Source organism: Eretmochelys imbricata, chromosome 10, assembly GCF_965152235.1.
Source record: "Eretmochelys imbricata isolate rEreImb1 chromosome 10, rEreImb1.hap1, whole genome shotgun sequence".
In the NCBI taxonomy this organism is placed as follows: Eukaryota; Metazoa; Chordata; order Testudines; family Cheloniidae; genus Eretmochelys; species Eretmochelys imbricata.
Window position 1 is genome coordinate 9189079 of NC_135581.1, and position 17902 is coordinate 9206980.

The 17902-nt window shown below is 42.7% G+C and overlaps 1 protein-coding gene across 1 annotated transcript in view; it reads left to right on the forward strand.

Moving 5' to 3' along the window:
• RNF216 (ring finger protein 216) overlaps positions 1 to 17902 on the forward strand; it is a 120234-nt gene that overhangs the window by 22991 nt on the left and 79341 nt on the right. Inside the window, exons 2-5 of the mRNA XM_077827914.1 lie at positions 3748 to 3873; positions 5111 to 5244; positions 8748 to 9617; positions 12942 to 13018. Of these exons, the coding sequence (XP_077684040.1) occupies positions 3807 to 3873; positions 5111 to 5244; positions 8748 to 9617; positions 12942 to 13018 (1148 nt within the window). The 5' untranslated portion in view covers positions 3748 to 3806. The remainder of the gene's footprint in view (positions 1 to 3747; positions 3874 to 5110; positions 5245 to 8747; positions 9618 to 12941; positions 13019 to 17902) is intronic.

The window sequence follows — 17902 nt, forward strand, 5'->3', positions numbered from 1 at the left end:
TTGGGAGTTTGGGGAACTGGGAGTGGGAAGGACAGGAGTTGTTAGGTGGTGTGATAACCCCACTATTGTCTAGTATGTAAAATACAAACTTGCAGTGTGCCATCTTCTGTTCGTTCTGGTGATGGGGTTTTGAGGTGTGGGGGGAGCATCTATTTGTACTGGTGCATGATGGGAGTAGACACATAGCACATGTGACTTTCAAAGCATCTAGAGACCTAGAGTGTCTTGGGTGGTTCCTGTGCAGAAGAGCTGTTCTAATTTATACTCTTACAGGCCCTCTCTGTCAGGAGTTAACTTCTGTGTCAACTTAATTAAATGTGTCTAAACGTCATAAACTTCTCCTATGACAAGTTTGAACTCCTCAAAGCAAGGTGTTTCAGACTTGTGGTTTTTAAAAAAAAAAAAAAAAAAAAAAAAGCACCAGCCCACCACCACCTCCTTGCCCCACTGTGTATAATCACATAACTTAGACTCTAAGGCAGTGGTTCTCAGCTAGGGTCCATGTACCCCTTGAGGTACACAGAGGTCTTCCAGGGGGTACACCAACTCATCTAGATATTTGCCTAGTTTTACAACAGGCTACATAAAAAGCACTAGCAAAGTCAGTACAAACTAAAATTTCCTACAGACAATGACTTGTTTATACAGCACTATATGCTGAAATGTAAATACAATACTTATATTCCAATTGATTTATTCTATAAATATGACAAAAATGACAGTGAACAATTTTTCAGTACTAGTGTGCTGTGACACTTTTTTTTTTTTTGTATTTTTATGTCTGATTTTGTAAGCAAGGAATTAAGTGAGGTGAAACTTGAGGGTATGCAAGACAAATCAGACTCCTGAAAGGGGTACAGTAGTCTGGAAAGGTTGAGTGCCATTGCTCTCAGGTAATTTGGTTTGCTTCCCTGCCACCTTGTCTTCGACATTTCCTCTCCCTCCCACAACTGAAATAGCCATGGACTTTCACAAAAAGCAAGATGGAAATCTCTTTGTCATGGTGTTGTAGCGTCGTTGGTCCCAGGATATTAGAGAGGCTGTATGGGTGAGGCAATCTTGTATTGAACCAACTTCTGTTGAGCTAACCAGATCTCTTCTTTAGTTGATTCAGTAAAAATTACCACCGTATCCATCTTGTTTCTCTAAGATGAAAATCTGTTATTTATGCTGGAATGGCTTCTGGAATCTTCCTTTGAGTTCACAGTCCAGATTCTCTTTTGTGCTGGAATAGTCAGTTGGGTGCCATCTTGCACATTTCTCACATTCAGATGTGAGAAACTTCATCAGGGTGAGAAACTAATCCAAGCCAAAATCCTCTGCCTTATAAAGGAATCTAATCTCTTGTAGAGAGTAAAGCGTGATCTGAGGGCATTTGCCAGGTGTTAAGAACAAAGTCTGTGAAAGACAACTAGTTCCCGGGATTCCTTCACTTGCCTGTTTGCAGTGTTGGTGTGGGTGTGCCGTGGACGGGGGAATAATACGTATTTGCATTCTGTATGTTCACTGCCAGGGAAAGCGTAGTGCACAGTACCGTGATACATACCTGAAAGCTCCAGCTAGATGAATGAAGTGTGAATTTGGGATTTCATTGTGTGTTCTCAAACAGTTTAAAGATTCATAGAAAATCAAGATGAAAAACTGTTCTACCAGTAGATAAAATTGCTCCTGAGTTCAACTTCTGCATAATTCTAGTTCACTGCTTTCTTCATAGTACAGATACCATCTCTTATTGGCTCTAGAAAAAAACTGTGATATGGCTTGCTTCATAAAGTAAGGATAGTGGTGATGGGGTTTATCAACTGATAACACAGTGCCATTATTTCAATTGCTACAGTTTTGTCCAGTTACCAGCCTACACAAATAGTGTCTTCTACCAGCAGATGGCAGCAGAAAACCCCACCTGATAGTCTGTGTCATTCTTTGGTTTACCTCTGAAGACTGAGAATGGCATTTCTGGTAGTGTAAGTCTAGAGTTTTTCCTTTAGGGATCCTTAAATGAGCTACCCATCTCTCCCACCAGGCTCTGGTAGTTTAAAGCCAGTTTGTCACTTTCTCCATAGCATCTCATGCCTCCTTGGTCTCATCTGCTTTCAGTCACTTTAGCCTGTTCCTCAGAATAAAAGAAAACTGGACCATGTCCTGTTTTGAGGAGCATTGAGAATTTTCTGCCAAAGACTGGGTGTGGGTGTGCACGTGGGAGGGTTGGCCAAGCAGGGCCTGGAGGACCCCAGAGATGCTTAGTCTGTATCAGGAAGAGCTATTCAGATAAGTGTATGAAGACTTTGTCCTCTATGTCTGAGTCCTTCTCTGTGAAGCATGTGTGCGCTTCTACTCTGCATCTATAATTAAGGCTAAGACTTTGTTTCAGTTACTTTTAGTAAAAGTCACAGACAGGTCACAGTCAACAAACAAAAATTCACGGAAGACGTGACCTGTTTGTGACTCTTGCTGTTCTGTGATTTCCTCTGTCACCGTGGTGGCTGGCAGCTGTGCCCCCCCCCCCCCCCCCGCCCAGGGCAGCTAGGAGCTGTGGGGTACCCATATTTCCCAAAGAGAAAAAGGGAGACCCCAGCCACTCCTTGAGGAGTCCCCCTCTATTCCCTCCCCCCCCCCCATGCGAGGCTGTCTCCCATCCCTGGAACCCTGAGGGGGAGCCCCTTCAGGAGACTGTCACCTGTTAGTGGAACCCTGCCAGGGCCCTGCTGCCTGCCAGCTTGAGTCCCACAGTTCCTGGGGCTGAAGCAGAGAATTTCACGGAGGTCTCGAAGTCACGGATTCAGTGATTTCCATGACATAAACGTAGCCTTATCTGTAATGCACCCATGTGAGCATCTTTACAAACTCCTAGAACAGATTCAGTGGTGTAACACAGTCACTCCCTAGAGAGGCTCTGCGGAAGCTATTTTCTGTGGTTTCTCCTGTCCTTTGTTTTGCCGATGGGTGGTGGTGTTTGAAATCCTACTTCCCCATTGTTCTTTTCCAGGTCAGAAGAGTGGCAGCTTCTTACTCGTCTAGTTTTCTTTCCTATCAAGTCTTTCTATACTGGAATAGGCATTCCATCTGTTGAATGACTTGTGATCTTGGCTGAAAACTAGGAATAAAGGAGAGATTTAATTGTTATCTGAGTTTCCTGGCTTGTTTGCCAGAACACTAAAATTAAACCAAGTTTAAATGATTCCTTTCTTTGGATGACATTTAAAATAACTAGGCCTTTGGCTTCAAGAATGGCCCTCTCAGTGCAGTGGTAGAAACAATAAATCTGAGAAGCAGATCCCATCAGTGAATTAAAGACTGTAGATGAGGCTGTTTCAAAATTAGGTGAAGTGTAATGGTGAGGTCTGCCTTTAAAATGGCCAGAGATACTACCTGTCTTAGTTCTGACTAGTACAGTAAATATCAAACACTGATTCTCTCCAGTGAAGGGCCACCTTTACCTTTTGCTTGACTCTAGTAGCTTCCAAAAAAATCACCTTTGCACCTCAAGTGGCTTGTTTTTTCTTTGCTTAATATGATCACTGTGTCACAGGCTTAGCTCCCTTAAAATGTGTGTGCTTGGCTTTTCCTGAAGTAATTTTGCATTTCTAGAACCTGCAATGGAAAAAATCCAACTGAGCACAGTCGCAGTAGGGTCTTGGAACACAATCGTTCCTGAACTGAAATTAGTCCATGTGTGGTGTGGGCTCTGAAGAGAGAACAAGATGGGACCATCTGTGTGTTCACTCCCATTTCTGTCTTGTTTTTCAGGTCCTGAGGTTATGATTGCCATGCTCAGGTATTGATGCTCATATGCACAGCTGTTTAAAATGGCAGAGGGAGGTGGCAACGAAGAGGTAATTCACTTGAACAGTTTCCGTAGCCACAGTGGGAAAGGTAAGTAACTTCACATGCACTTGCAAAGTCCCTAGATCGAACACTAGTGCTTGCAAGCAGTAAACCTCTGAAAGCTGTGAGAGTAATACCTAAGATGTTAGCATGCTTTGCTGCACCAAATCACATACTCAAATGGTTGCCAAGAAGTGTGAATTTCTCCTTCTCCCGTTCCACTTTCTTCAGGCAGTTTGCTAAACTCCTGGAAATAGCCACTCAGAATAGAGCTACTTTCACAAATCTTTGAGAGGCTAGTAGTGCAGCCCACCTTTTAAGGGTCTCCTGGCATGGAGGCTGGTTTTGCATTCATGTCCTAATAGACTATGTAAGTTGGCATTTGTTCCTTCACAGGTGGAGTTTAAAATACCGGTGTCTTTGTGTATTTGGAGATAAAGGGATAAATCTGTTCTCTGTAGGCAAGTGATGGGCTGTCATGGCAGTTTTTTGTTGTACTGGATTACTGAAGGTTGAACCAAAATCTTGAGTATCAAATCCATGCTTTGCCTCTGGGATAAGAGAAACCATAAATCTCTGGATGAAAAGTTTGTTCAAGGTTCCAGTAACTCTGTTTATTTTCTGTGTTCTTATTTCATTCTTGGAAAGAGCCTTTTAAGATAGGGACACCACTTCCTGGCAGAATACACTTTTGTCTGGAGTAGTAGATTTCCTAAAGCCGGTGATCCTACCTCATTCACTCAGACTCCTGCTAGGTCATTCTTTGCTTTCATAAGCAAATGAATGGCACTTGGATCCCTTTCCCTCCTCCAGCACCTGCTCAAATGATCAATCAAATGAACAGCCTTTAAGATGTTGACCGTGCTGGAGCCTCCTGTATGCAGTGCCTCCTATCCCATTCCTTGTGGAAATGAATTGAAGAAGCTGAGCACTGAGACTAGAGTATCTATTAGCACTTGCAGTAGCCTGTGCTGCTATACCATTCCTAAACCAACTCCTGCTGGAATCTGAGATGAGGATTTGCACAGCACTAAAGAATAAACTTATTTTTTACATATGCTTCTGTTTGAGGTGTTGTCTGCTGTTGTCTGCACTTGTATAGATTTCCTTACGTTAGTATGCTGACTGGTAAGGATTCTAACAATGAATTTGAGATCCTTTCCCCATTATAGCATTGCAAACTTCAGAACTTTTATTTTTATTTTAAGATTGAAATTGTAGGATCTAAATGTTTGAGCTGCTGCAAACCTTTAGCAAATAGATAATGTTATCTGCCTTACTGCAGAGTGGATAAACAGGAGAGATGAAGGACTTATCACCATATCGGACTCCTCAGATGAAGAATTGCCTTTGTTGCTAGATACGCCAGTTCAGCAGCGGCAGGAGGAAGACGACGACGATGTAGTCATCCTGGTGGAGGTGATTTTCATATGTTGTACACATTACCATATTATTCTTTGCCTCTCTGAATAATCTATTGTGCAGGTGAATAACATGCTCCTTCAGAGCTCACAGTGACCACTGTGGTAGCTTATTCAGCAGGAGCACCTGAGCTTAGTGTTAGCTGATGGCTGCATTGGCAACTTTTTGGGATCTCAGCTCCTCCATCTTATTTGGGTAAAGTGAGGTTAACAAAACCATGCTGCTTAAGACAGGTGGTGTAGCCAACAAAGATTACAGCTCCCAGCATATAATGATTTTTCTCTTAATCCAAGAAGATGGAGTACTGTATACTGGGATGTGTATGGCTGCTCCATATTTAAAATGAGGGTGGTCGTGGACTTTGCTTGATTTATGGGCATGTCAGCCACTTCTGCAGTCAAGAGCACAAAATTCTTGCCCACTGCTTCCAGTAAACTTCTGGGACTTGCATTTAGGGAAGTGGGGATATATTTGAGTATTTAGCCATCTGGCATGTCTCAGTGATCAAATCTGAGCGTTAAGAACCAGAATGTCCTGACCACTGACACATAAGGGAACCTGTGGTAAACTGACTTTGTGTTTCCAGCCTTCTTAAGAGAAAAGCAGTGTAAGGTAAGTGTGCAATGACTGTTTTTGGCTTTAATCTTTAACATGAAAAGGATCAAGCAATGCCATATGGTCTTAAATTTAACCATTTCCGTGTCGTATACCAGTGCCCTGGTTTGATGCCTACATATTATACTTTGGGGGCATATGCTCCTGGCACAATGTTGAATGCATTGCATTCTTGACTTCAGTTTTGTATGCAATAAGCTTTTGCCAAGGCATGCAATTGTGGGGCTATTGACTACTGCTTTCCTCTAACACCTTTCCTCTCCTCTGCATATGCACTGCTTTGGGTCTTGGGCCGGCACCTCTTTCTTGGGATGGAAAGGAGCATTTTTTTCACTCTGACTGCATTTGGGATGCAGTCGCCAGTGTGTTAACCATAATTGCTTTAGCAGGTCTCATCTAGACTCAGACTCTGCAATTCTAGTCCCTCTGGGGCAACAACAGTGGTGATTAGTGATAAAGGTATATTTTTTTTATTTAGAACAAAAACATTTAAGAGAAACATCTTAAAAATAGTAAATCAGCCTAAACATAATGCTTGCTTACCACTCCCTGGATCTGGGAAGGCCCAATTCCTTAGATTCCTCCATGGAGCCTTTCTCCCTAGACAACTCCTGACAAGTGCCCTTACCTTCTCAGGAATCCACTTTTAAATGTTTGAATCCCTTTGAGCTGGTAGGTCCCAGCATTACAAAACAAGGTTTACAGTTGGAGACAAGATACAATATCTCTGAAGTTAACAGTTGGGGCCACATTGTCTTTCTAGTATGTGCCTAGGTGTTCTGATCTGGGAAGGCATTGTTTCTCTTTCCTCTTTTGTTCTTCCCCCACAGCTCCAATATAAGTTAGAGGAGTGCATTCACATAGGAAAGCCTCATAACCCAGAACACACAATCTTCCCTTGCTGACCTGGTCTCACACAGTGTTAATAAAATTATTATAGTTCATTGCTTCCCAGCTCCACTTTTGCCACACCACCTTGCCAACATTTTCTCTCTAGTTTCTTGGAGGTGGTTATCTTTCCTTGGGGGCGACGGTCAATACAAAAATATCTCCGAGGTTGCTCTCAGTACTGTTGCTGTGGAGAGGTGAAGTCCAAGAGCATTGTCACCCTGAATTCTCCTGACTAAGCAACCCAAGGGTTTGGTACAGTTTAGGGACACAGGTTGCCAGGTGTACTACAAAAAGGATCCATGCTTTCTCCATGTCAGAGGGGACAACTAAGTTGTAAGTGGATCTCTTGAGATGATTGGATACTTAGTGTATCATGGTATGTTCATTGTTTTTCTCTAAATAAGCAGAAGCGTAGTACTTGAAGACAATGTAAACAGAGTTTTACAGTTAACCAAAGCAGCTCTGTGGCCAAACTTTTTACCTTGTTGTACTCTTAACTTGGATCCTGAATTCTGGATTTTAAGTGAACTAAAATGACTTAAATACCTTACTCTCAACTCCTTAACAGAATATGTATAGATCTCTCTCAGTATCACTCCTCCTACTCTTCTGTTTCTCTTTCCTCCAATCCTTGTCAATTTACTCTGCCCAGGGTGAAAAATTAACCACTTCCTGCCTCCTCCCACTTGCATCTGAGTACATTCCTCCACTGGCCCCTAACACATGCATCTGGCTCTTGGTGTCACACAAACCCTGTTCTTCAAATTTCTTAAAAGTCTCTTCTGTGACAGGCTTATGAACTGTACTTTTCCACTGAATGTAATGTTAGTGTAGGAAAAAGTATAACCACTGAGTGGGCATTAACACCACCACCACATTACCCTGTTACTGTAACTCGTCTGTCCGTCACGTTCCCTCGTAATGTCTTGTATCCTAAATATGCACAAGTTCCCTGTGATATGGAGCTTGTCTCATATCTCTAAAACGCAAGACACACTTATGGCACATGGTGCCATAACCTGATTTTTGGAGTTCTATCCCTGCAAGACTTAATGAGTCCTCAGAGGCAGACATCAGCTCCCTACACTTTTTTGACAGTTAATGTTGCAAGAAAACACAGGACTTGAACCAGACTGCCAGACTGGGTTCTAATGGGTTACAAAACCTTTTGGTTTATCTAAAAATACTTCTAAATATGCTTTTTGATGATCTGGTGCATAATACATTCTCAGATTTTAGTTACATTTTTCTAAAGCTGCAGAAATACACATGTGATATTCAGGCAAAGCATATTCTACCTTATAACATTATTTCTCACCTGCACTTGTCGTCATACAGAACAAGTTCAAAAACTGCAACTTACTTAGCTTGTTCTTAAAAAGCATATTTCACCTTCAAGCTATTTTAAAAAATCCTATAAGTTGTCCAGTTTTTTTCCCATTAAAGCAACTACAGTTGTCTAGCAAAACCGATTTCTTAACAGAGTGCCCATTACATTCCAGTGTTTGAAAAACATAGGAATGGCTCTTCAGCCTCGATTCATGGGTTACAAACCTCAGTCTGCCAGAAGCAGAAACAGTGGCTGGGACTAGCGCATGAATTCTGGTTCCTGCTGCCTGTTAAGTGAATTGGTGAACTGAGGTGTGGTTATCAAACTGGTCAGAGTTCCCACTTCTTATTTTAATGGTGGGCGGCGCACAGTGATAGGAGTCCATTCAAATCATGTGTACTTAGTTTGCCCAGACATCTTTTACTATTAGTTTTGGTCAGAGTTAAAATACAGTTGAACTGTGTTACGAGAAAATCATGAAATATAAGGTAGGGCAAGTTGCCTGTAATGAGTATTTGAGCCCTTATCCTACTGCTTGCTAAACACCTTACTTCCCCTGCCTCAGGCCAGAATTTTAGTTGGATGCACAGGTCATCTAGACAGACTTCTCCATGACGTATGCAAAATGGAGCGCTCCCACTATTCAGTTTTCTTTTCTTTTTAGACCCCAAAACAGCAGGTTCTGCGTCCCAATGTCATCAGATCCGCTGCGAAGTGGCAAGGTGTGAACCAGCTGGGAGAAGTATCTAAGGGTGACATGGCATTGAAGAGCTTACATCTGCAAGAGGGGATTCGGCCTTTTGTGGTGTGCCAGAGAACCCATTGTAACCACGTGGGGGAGAATGGTGCAGGGCCAAGCAGAGACAAGAATGGAAACCATGCCTCACAGCTGCCTGGACCCTCTGAACACTGTAGGCACAGGGTTGAAAGAGGGGGTGATTCAGAGCCTGGGCCAAGTGTGGTTCAAGCAATAAAGACAAGTCCAAGTCCCAGTGGTGAAAGGGAAATAATCAACCTGGAGGAAGCTGGCTTCCTACCTAAATGGGAGGAAAATCTGGAAGTACAGGACCAGGAGAATGAAGACCTGGATCAACACCTCTTACAAAACCTCAGAGGAGCAATTGCTGCTGCAGCAGCTGCAAGCAGACAGGCCACCAGAGACAACAGTCGGTTGGATCATCCTTATTTCCAGCCTGTAGACAATGAGCCACGTACTGTAGCAAGCTGTTGTGCTCCGCAGCAAGGGCAGCCTGAAGCAGAACTGGGATCTTTGCTAAGGGCATACCGGGAAGAGAACCCTGGGCCAGCCTTTCCCAGACCTGAACCACAACAGGATGGGATTCCAGGCCCAGCTTCTCCTCAACCAGCTCATCCACCAGAGGAAATGAGAGGCCAGTGGGCAGCAATAGACAATGAACAGCCAGGCCCAGCCTTCCCTGCACAGGGATCACATGAGCCTGGCTCTGGTAACGTTCCAGAGCAAGGAGCTGCTGGGCAGGACGAAGACCTCACTGCCCTGCTCATCAAAGAAACAGTAAGTATTCTGTGTGCTGTGTTAGCTGAGGAAGTCACCACATTCACTTGCCCACACTGTGCATTTATAGCCTTTAAAAATGATTGGGATTTTTGACAGAACATGTTCTGATACAGCACTTCACGAGTTCAAAGCACAGCTCCCATTGATTTCAGTTGCAACTGTGAGTGCCTGTTACCTTGTCAAATCAGACCCCAGGGTCTCAAGTTGGGCACCCAGAAAATGAACACACAATTAGTGACCACTTGTGAAAAGTTAGGCAAAAGTCATTTAAACTGAATATATCTCACAGGAACTCTGTGGCAGTGGCAGGGATTGAATTCAGTTCTCCAGGGTAGCATTCATCTATCCTTACCATGAGACCCTCCTGCCTTGTTCACTACATGTTTTTTGACTTCAGCAACAAATGAACCAGGGTCCTACAGACATGTCTCCTTTACTACACAGCCCTGATTCATCTTCAGAGCAGTTTCATTCTGTGCACTGAATGAAGCAGAGGTCCTGTGGAAATAATAGTATGTGATCCTGCAATTATAGACTGCATTATAATGCATAATACAAAGGGGCTGAATTAAGGTTGCCTGGGCAACCTTAATTCTAGCATTTCCTAACGTCTGAGTGCCTGAGTTGGCATCCTTAATACTGTTCTTTTTAATATAGAGTTGTTGAGTGTAACTTCCTAAATTTTTTAAAAAGCCATCTGAAAAACAAATTCCATCATGTGGCATCATATTGACATTCACATGGGTCATCAGCAGGATTGGCACCTTTAGATCCATCTCACTTGAGCCAAAAGAGTAAATGATAGCAGTAGAAGGTTGTCATCCTCTATGTGGACTAGCACTAGAAGTGGATGAGACTCTTTGCCAGTAGCTTTCACAGATGTCTGACAGCAGAGGAATGGTGAGACTTGGGAATCTTGGGTTCTGTTCCCAGTTCTGAAGGAGTGTGTTCTCTAGTGGGCACAGATTCTCTTGCTCATTTCCCTCAAGTTTGACTCCCTTCCTTCTCCCCCATCCTCTTTGCCCTGTCCCAGTCCTGCCTTCTTGTCCCAATCTCCTTGCCCAGCCAATCCTAGTCTCACCTCTCCAGACTTCCCATCCCACTCCCAGTCTCCTTGCACAGCTGTTTCCAGATTTCCCTCCCCATCCCCTGCCCATCCAGCTCCTGTCTCCTCTGCATTCAAATTAGGCAACTTTCTCCTCCATCCTGCCTAGGCTAAGCTGGAGGGGTGAGGGTGTCATTCAGAGCACAGGAGGTACAGGCTTCCTGTGCTCATTTCTGATGCCTCATCCTGGTCCAGCCTGCAGCCCCCCAGATCTGCAATTGCAGGGGAAGTCCTGCCCACATGCAAACTGGAGCATGCCTAGTGCAGACAGATTATTTGGGAATTTTACCTGTGAAGCTCTAGCAAGTGCCTAATGAGCATGTGCAAACTGACTCCTCCTCCTAATTCTCCCAACCCCCCCAAAAACTTATTATTTGGCCAAATTTGGATGGATTTTCATGGGGATGGAAAAAGGCGCAAAGGTCACCCCCTGCCAGATTTCAGTTTCCTGCTCCAGAGCATGGAGGTTCCAGGGGTTTTGAAACAAAATGTCACCAGAAATCTTTTAACATGGGCAAAATGTATTTTTCCCTAGTGTCGTTTTGGGGATGCTGAGCCATTCTGGCTGAAATTTTCCAAAACACTTCGCCAGAGGCAGACGCTTGGCATGTAAATTTCATCGCAAACAGTTTTACAAAGTTTCATAAGCAACTGAAAACAGGGTCATACAATGGGGAAGGAGTGTCAGGTAACTTTAGGAAAAGGTGGGGCTGGTAGGACTGCCTATAATAAGAACATAAAATCATGACCCTAACTTGATACTAGAAAACCATCCTTTGTTTATAGCTTTATATTCCTTACCACACCCTTTTTCTGTGTTGTCTTCTGTGATTGTAAGCCCTTCAGGACAGTTATGGTCTTCTACTTCATGTGTACAATGCCTAGTGGAATGGAGCGGTCATCTAAGCTCTGCAACAATAACAGATTGTGCTAAAATCTGGAGGCAGAAATACTCCTTATCCCCTGGCATATTTTAATCTTTCCTCATATGGAGGCTGTTCTGTAACCGTAATCACTTTTGTTGCCCTTCTCTGTACCGTTTCCAATTCTAATATATCTTTTTTGAGATGAGGTGAACATAAGAACCGCCACACTGGGTCAGACAGAAGGCCCATCTAGCCCAATATTCTGTCTTCCGACAGTGGCCGATGCCAGGTGCCCTAGAGGGAATGAACAGAACAGGGAATCATCAAGAAATCCATCCCCTGTTGCCCATTCCCAGCTTCCAGCAAACCAGAACTGCATGCATTACTCAGGGTCTGAGTGTACCATGGATTTATATAGTGGCATTATGATGATATCTGTCTTATCTATCCATTTCCTAATAGTTTCTAACATTGTTAGCTTTTTTTGACTGCTGCTTCACATTGAGTTTCAGAGAACTATTCACAATGACCTCAAGATCTATCTTGAGTGGTAACAGCTAATTTAAACCCCATCATTTTGTATGTATAGTTGGGATTCTGTTTTTCCATGTGCATTACTTTACATTTATCAACACTGAATTTCTTCTTCCATTTTGTTGCCCAGTCACACGGTTTTGTGAGATCCCTTTGTGCTTCTTCATAGTTCCCTTTGGGCTTAACTTTTGATATGACATAAAGTTGACTTTTGTTCTTGAACTACTATGGTTTTTTACAGTCTTGCAAATCAAAATGCTGTACATGATCAGGTTTACTCTCCCTATCCCTTCAGGGATAGGGTGGTGCCTTTTGTAAGGAGAATGCTGGAAAAACTTTGTACAAAAACTATAAGAAATGTTCGGTCTTCTCAGTTCTGGTTTATCTTAGCATTGACAGACACCTGGGTGCTTGGAGTGCACTCCTTTTACTGATTGTGTTTCAGGGTGTTGCGTGTCTTAGCAGAAAAGATTAAACTACTTAGGACAGGAAACTGTTAAACAATAGCTACACTTGCTTCACAGAGCCTTCCTTCAGTACCACCCCCCAGTGTGTCCAAGGGTAGCTGGCCTAACTTCTTGTGCAAAGGGATGGGTGGGTGTGGTGAGTAGATAGTGAATGCGGGAATCTAAACTCTATAGTTGCCACTCTCCAGGCTGGTTAAGCTTAAATTTTCTCATAGAAGATGCTCTGACACCTGAAGGAGGGGACAAGCTAGCTAAGTTATATATGTTCTGTTCCTACTGATATTGCTGCTAGGTTTTTTCTATTACTTTAATTTCCAATATAACAAACCTCTTGCTTTTCCCACCATAGGAAGCAAGATTCCCAGATGTGAGGAAAGAGTATGTTGAGGAATTAATTCACATCAAGAACTGTTATGACCTAAATGTGTAAGTATAGAGCGGAGAGTCTGAGCTTCTCACATAGCAGTAAATTGGTTAATGGAACTGTTTGTTCATGAAATAACAAATAAGTTGGCTACAGTCATAGATTTGTTGTCCTGACCCTAGTCATATTGCTTCAAAATGTGCCGGGGAGGAAGTCTGCATTGCCATGAGTGTCTAGAAGCACAGATCCTTCCTTAATCGTAACAGAACCCTTCTTGAAAACAAAGCCTCCCCCACTCCTGGCATTGTCCCTGCTCAGCAAAACCGGCTGCCATTACGTTCTAGCTCCACCAACCTTATTCTTGGTAATATGAAAAATATTCTGCCTTCAGCTTTTCTATTCATTCAAGTCTTTCTGTGTCACAGCTAGAGTTGTTTAATTGCTAATAAACTTCTAGAAAAATGCAGGTAGGTATCTCGGCTGCAGTAAAGCACAGAGATGACTTTTTTTGTAAAGCATTGCTCAAAGGAGACTGAATTATTCCAGAACGCCTAAAGCTCTCTCGCTACGTTAGAAATACCCCTTCAGGTACAAGTAGCGCTTAAAATAATACTTTTCTGGGTTCTTGGCAAAATTGAGTAGTATGTTGGTACCTTGTATCATCTCACTTTTGGAATGTTCTTAGTATCACAAAGTTAAAAAGTCTTATTAGGTCATGCAGGATTGTGCTCTGCAAAATATTTTTCTAGGACATTATTCAGCCTGGTTTTGAATGTCCTGGCACAGAGGTTTCCATTCCTTCCCTTGGGAAATACTCCTCAGCCTACAGGATCTCATGTTCAGGAAGGTGTTTTGTTACATTCCCTCAAGCTGGTAGTTCCTTAAATATATTCCATTGCTTCTAAATAGACATTTAGATAGTTTCTTTCCATCCTTCATGTTTATACCCTTAATATTTACAGACTGTCCTGATGTATTACTAGCTTTCCTCCCCCTGTTGCTTTAAAAACGTCAGTGGATGGGCTTGACTTTCCTTTGCCTATCTGATTTGAAAAGAGTTTCCTGTTTGTTCCTGCACTCCAGCTTGTGACAAACTGGACGTGTACTCCTTATAAAGCTGACACTATGTCCTGGACTCGCCACCTGATGCTTTGATGCGGTTTTCTGTAACACTGCAGTGGCATGTCCTATTAGATTTTTCTCTAAATATTTTCTATGTACATGACAAAACTAACATGTCCTGGGTTGATAGTGTTAACTTCATAAATATCAGTTGCTGGTAGCCTAGAACTTGAGCAAAACTTTGGCAAGTAAAACCAGTCCGAGGATTGTTAAATTATTTTGCCAGTTGCGTTGGTGGCTCCAGAAAAATTATTCTGTGTTAAACACTGTATTTGAGATCTCTCTTGATCACCCTAGGATCAAAATGCCACTGAACACTGAGTAAAGAACAATGTACTTCATTAACGCAGCACCACCCTCTTCCTCATTTCCTTGCTGAAATCTTGACAACTAGGCAGTTGAGGAGTCTAATGTCTTGGTATCAGCAGAACTGGATAAGTTGCAGGATTTTGAAAGAAGAGAAAGTGGCTCCAAGTATTTTCCTTCATCAGCATGGGTCTGTAGCGTAGAGCCTATCAGTATGGCCTGAAGATGCCCTTTCACAGTCTAAAACATGTTTCAGAGTAACAGCCGTGTTAGTCTGTATTCGCAAAAAGAAAAGGAGTACTTGTGGCACCTTAGAGACTAACCAATTTATTTGAGCATGAGCTTTCGTGAGCTACAGCTCACTTCATCAGATACATACCGTGGAAACTGCAGCAGACTTTATATATACACAGAGAATATGAAACAATACCTCCTCCCACCCCACTGTCCTGCTGGTAATAGCTTATCTAAAGTAATCGTCAGGTTAGGCCATTGGTCAGTTTGGACGAGCTATTACCAGCAGGAGAGTGAGTCTGTGTGTGTATGGGGGTGGGTTTTTGGAGGGGGGTGAGGGAGTGAGAGAACCTGGATTTGTGCAGGAAATGGCCTAACTTCATTATCATGCACATTGTGTAAAGAGTTGTCACCTTGGATGGGCTATCACCAGCAGGAGAGTGAATTTGTGTGGGGGGGTGGAGGGTGAGAAAACCTGGATTTGTGCTGGAAATGGCCTAACCTGACGATTACTTTAGATAAGCTATTACCAGCAGGACAGTGGGGTGGGAGGAGGTATTGTTTCATATTCTCTGTGTATATATAAAGTCTGCTGCAGTTTCCACGGTATGTATCTGATGAAGTGAGCTGTAGCTCACGAAAGCTCATGCTCAAATAAATTGGTTAGTCTCTAAGGTGCCACAAGTACTCCTTTTCTTTTTAGTCTAAAACATGTTAAAACTGATTAGTAAGCAAAGCAAAAATTGAAAATAATGGTCAGTAGCTGGAGTGTTCACAATCTTTTATATGAGGATAGTTCTTGTCTGGCTAAACAAGACAATTAATTGAACAATATCAGGATGCATGAATCTACAAGTTATGTGGAACCATAATTAGGACAGTCATCAATGAACCTAGGATGTTCAATACATAATGGTCCTAGAATTCCAAGTCTGCCACAATAGCTGTTTGTGCTTTAAGATCTCTCCACCAGAGACTAGAGTTTGGGACTTTGGCTTCCCTAATAGAAGCCACTAATTTCTCACTTTCCTATCCATGCTTTGAAGCATCCTTTCCCCATCAGTCTCCTATCATTGAGTCAAATTACCCATATTATCCTGCAAGGGTTCAATAGAGTTAAACTCCAATTTTAGCTTATAGGACCCTATTGATCTAGGACAAATGAGGTGAGTGGGTGTTTATCCAGTAAGCACTCAAAAATATCTGCTCTGTAGTGCATGGGTGACTGACGGGTCAAGAAAGGCTTCTTGCCTGTATTTTTATTCCTTTTAATAAGCTATCTTTTGGGTTGTCATCACATCTTTTGTGTTGGAATAAGTAGGTCAGAGCACTGATCAGCCTTACTTGCAAGAGCACTTCCATCACAATGGCATGTCAAGCTGAAATGTAATAAATAAGAGGGGCCAGATTTGGGCTGTGACAAGGCTCTTCATGGGCTTGATGTCCTCTGGTGCAGGTACACTACAGCATGCTCACTGCATAGAGGGGCCCATTTAGGTAATTGTTAGGTATATTGAAGATTAACTTCCCTGAAAGTTCTAGGCACCCAAATGACAGAATAATTAAAATGTAAACTGATTGTTCCACAATTAAAATTGTTACATTTCAGCTGTTCTGGCTTGAGCTCCGTGAAATTTCCATTTCACTGGACATCAGCAGTTTTTAAAAAAATGGCAAGTGCTGTCAAATATATACAATGCCGTGGCATGAAGCTGTTTTCTAAGACGGACATATTAAAAAATGTCCTCTGACATACAAGATAAAATGTAAACATCCCACTTAGCAGGGTACCATATATCGTAAATTTTCATTTGCGGACACTTTTGATTGACTGAGCTTATTTTCTGGGTCAATATGTTGGTGCCTAATATAACTCTTCGCTTTGAGTGTGAGAGTTGGACTAAAATAACAGTGTTGTGAGGGTGGGAAAGTGTTGCATTTGAACTGACTTTTTTTAAAAAAGCCCCTCTTCTGATCGCAAACGTGAGTTGTTAGCATTGGCTGGCTCTAGGAAGAATGCTATGGCTGTTATCTAGCACCTTTCATTCAAAGATTTCTGTGCTTTACAAACATTAACTATTCCTCCGAGCACCTCTGAGATAGGTTTTATCCCATTGTGTGGATGGAGTGACTAAGGAACTGTTTGTGTGACCCTGACTGGCCATGCTAGTTTTGGCATGTGTGTCTACACTGCGATAAACTTGCAGCACCGAGTCTCAGAGCCCAGGTCAGCTGGCTCTGGCTGCGGGAGTATAAATTGCAGCGCCGATGATTGAGCTTGGCCTGGAGCCTGAGCTCCGAGACCCCGTGAGGGGTGGGAGCATCTCAGATAGGGTGACCTGATGTCCTGATTTTATAGGGACGGTCCCAGTATTTGGGGTTTTGTCTTATATAGGCTCCTGTTATACCCCACCCCGTCCCGTTTTTTTCACGCTTGCTGTCTGGTTACCCTAATCTCAGAGCCAGGCTCCAGTCTGAGCCTGAACATCTACACTGCAGTTTTATAGCCCTGCAGCCTCAGTCTTGCAAGCCCAAGTCAGCTGGTGTGGGCCGGCCACAGCCATGCTATGCATCTTTTGCCACAATATAGCCATAACCTCAGTAACAGAGCTGGTAATATGTCATTGAGTTCTGATTCACAGTTCTTTACTCTGATCACTACAACCCATTTCCTCTGTAGGTATAGGTTCTGAAATCTTCTCCTCACAGCTCTGGCAACGTACATGCCCTGATGACTGTTTGCCATGGCCTTTTCTGAGCAAAAGCTTTTAGTTAAGCTAAACTGAAACTTTTTCATCTGCCAAATTCGTGATCGCTAGTAGTAGAACCTCTGCTGCATTGGTCTTGGAGTGAAGTATGTGGTTTATTTTTAAAACAAACAAATTTTAAATATGCCTTAAACAGTTGTAGCTAAACTAGTTCCTAACATGGTCTAGACAGTGCCTGTGTGACTTAAACCTTATAGTAGTGAAACCCATATTCAGAGCATGTACCCTACATTCAAACCAAGTTTAAACATAGTTAAATCCTCCAACCTCCATCTATCCTCACACAGAAACAGAGAAGAAACCAAGATTTGAAACAGATCTCCGGCTTGGAAAGACTGGTGCAGGGCTGGTGCAACACCTTGTGCTCTTGGATTTCTTTAATCTTAAAACAAAACTTTCAAAAGGTGTTTTTGTACTAGCTGAAACAGCAACCACTGGGTTTGCGCTTGTGCTGCATGCATGATGACTGTTACTCTTCCCTATTCAATCTCTGTGCTGTTAGTTCTGCAATGAAGC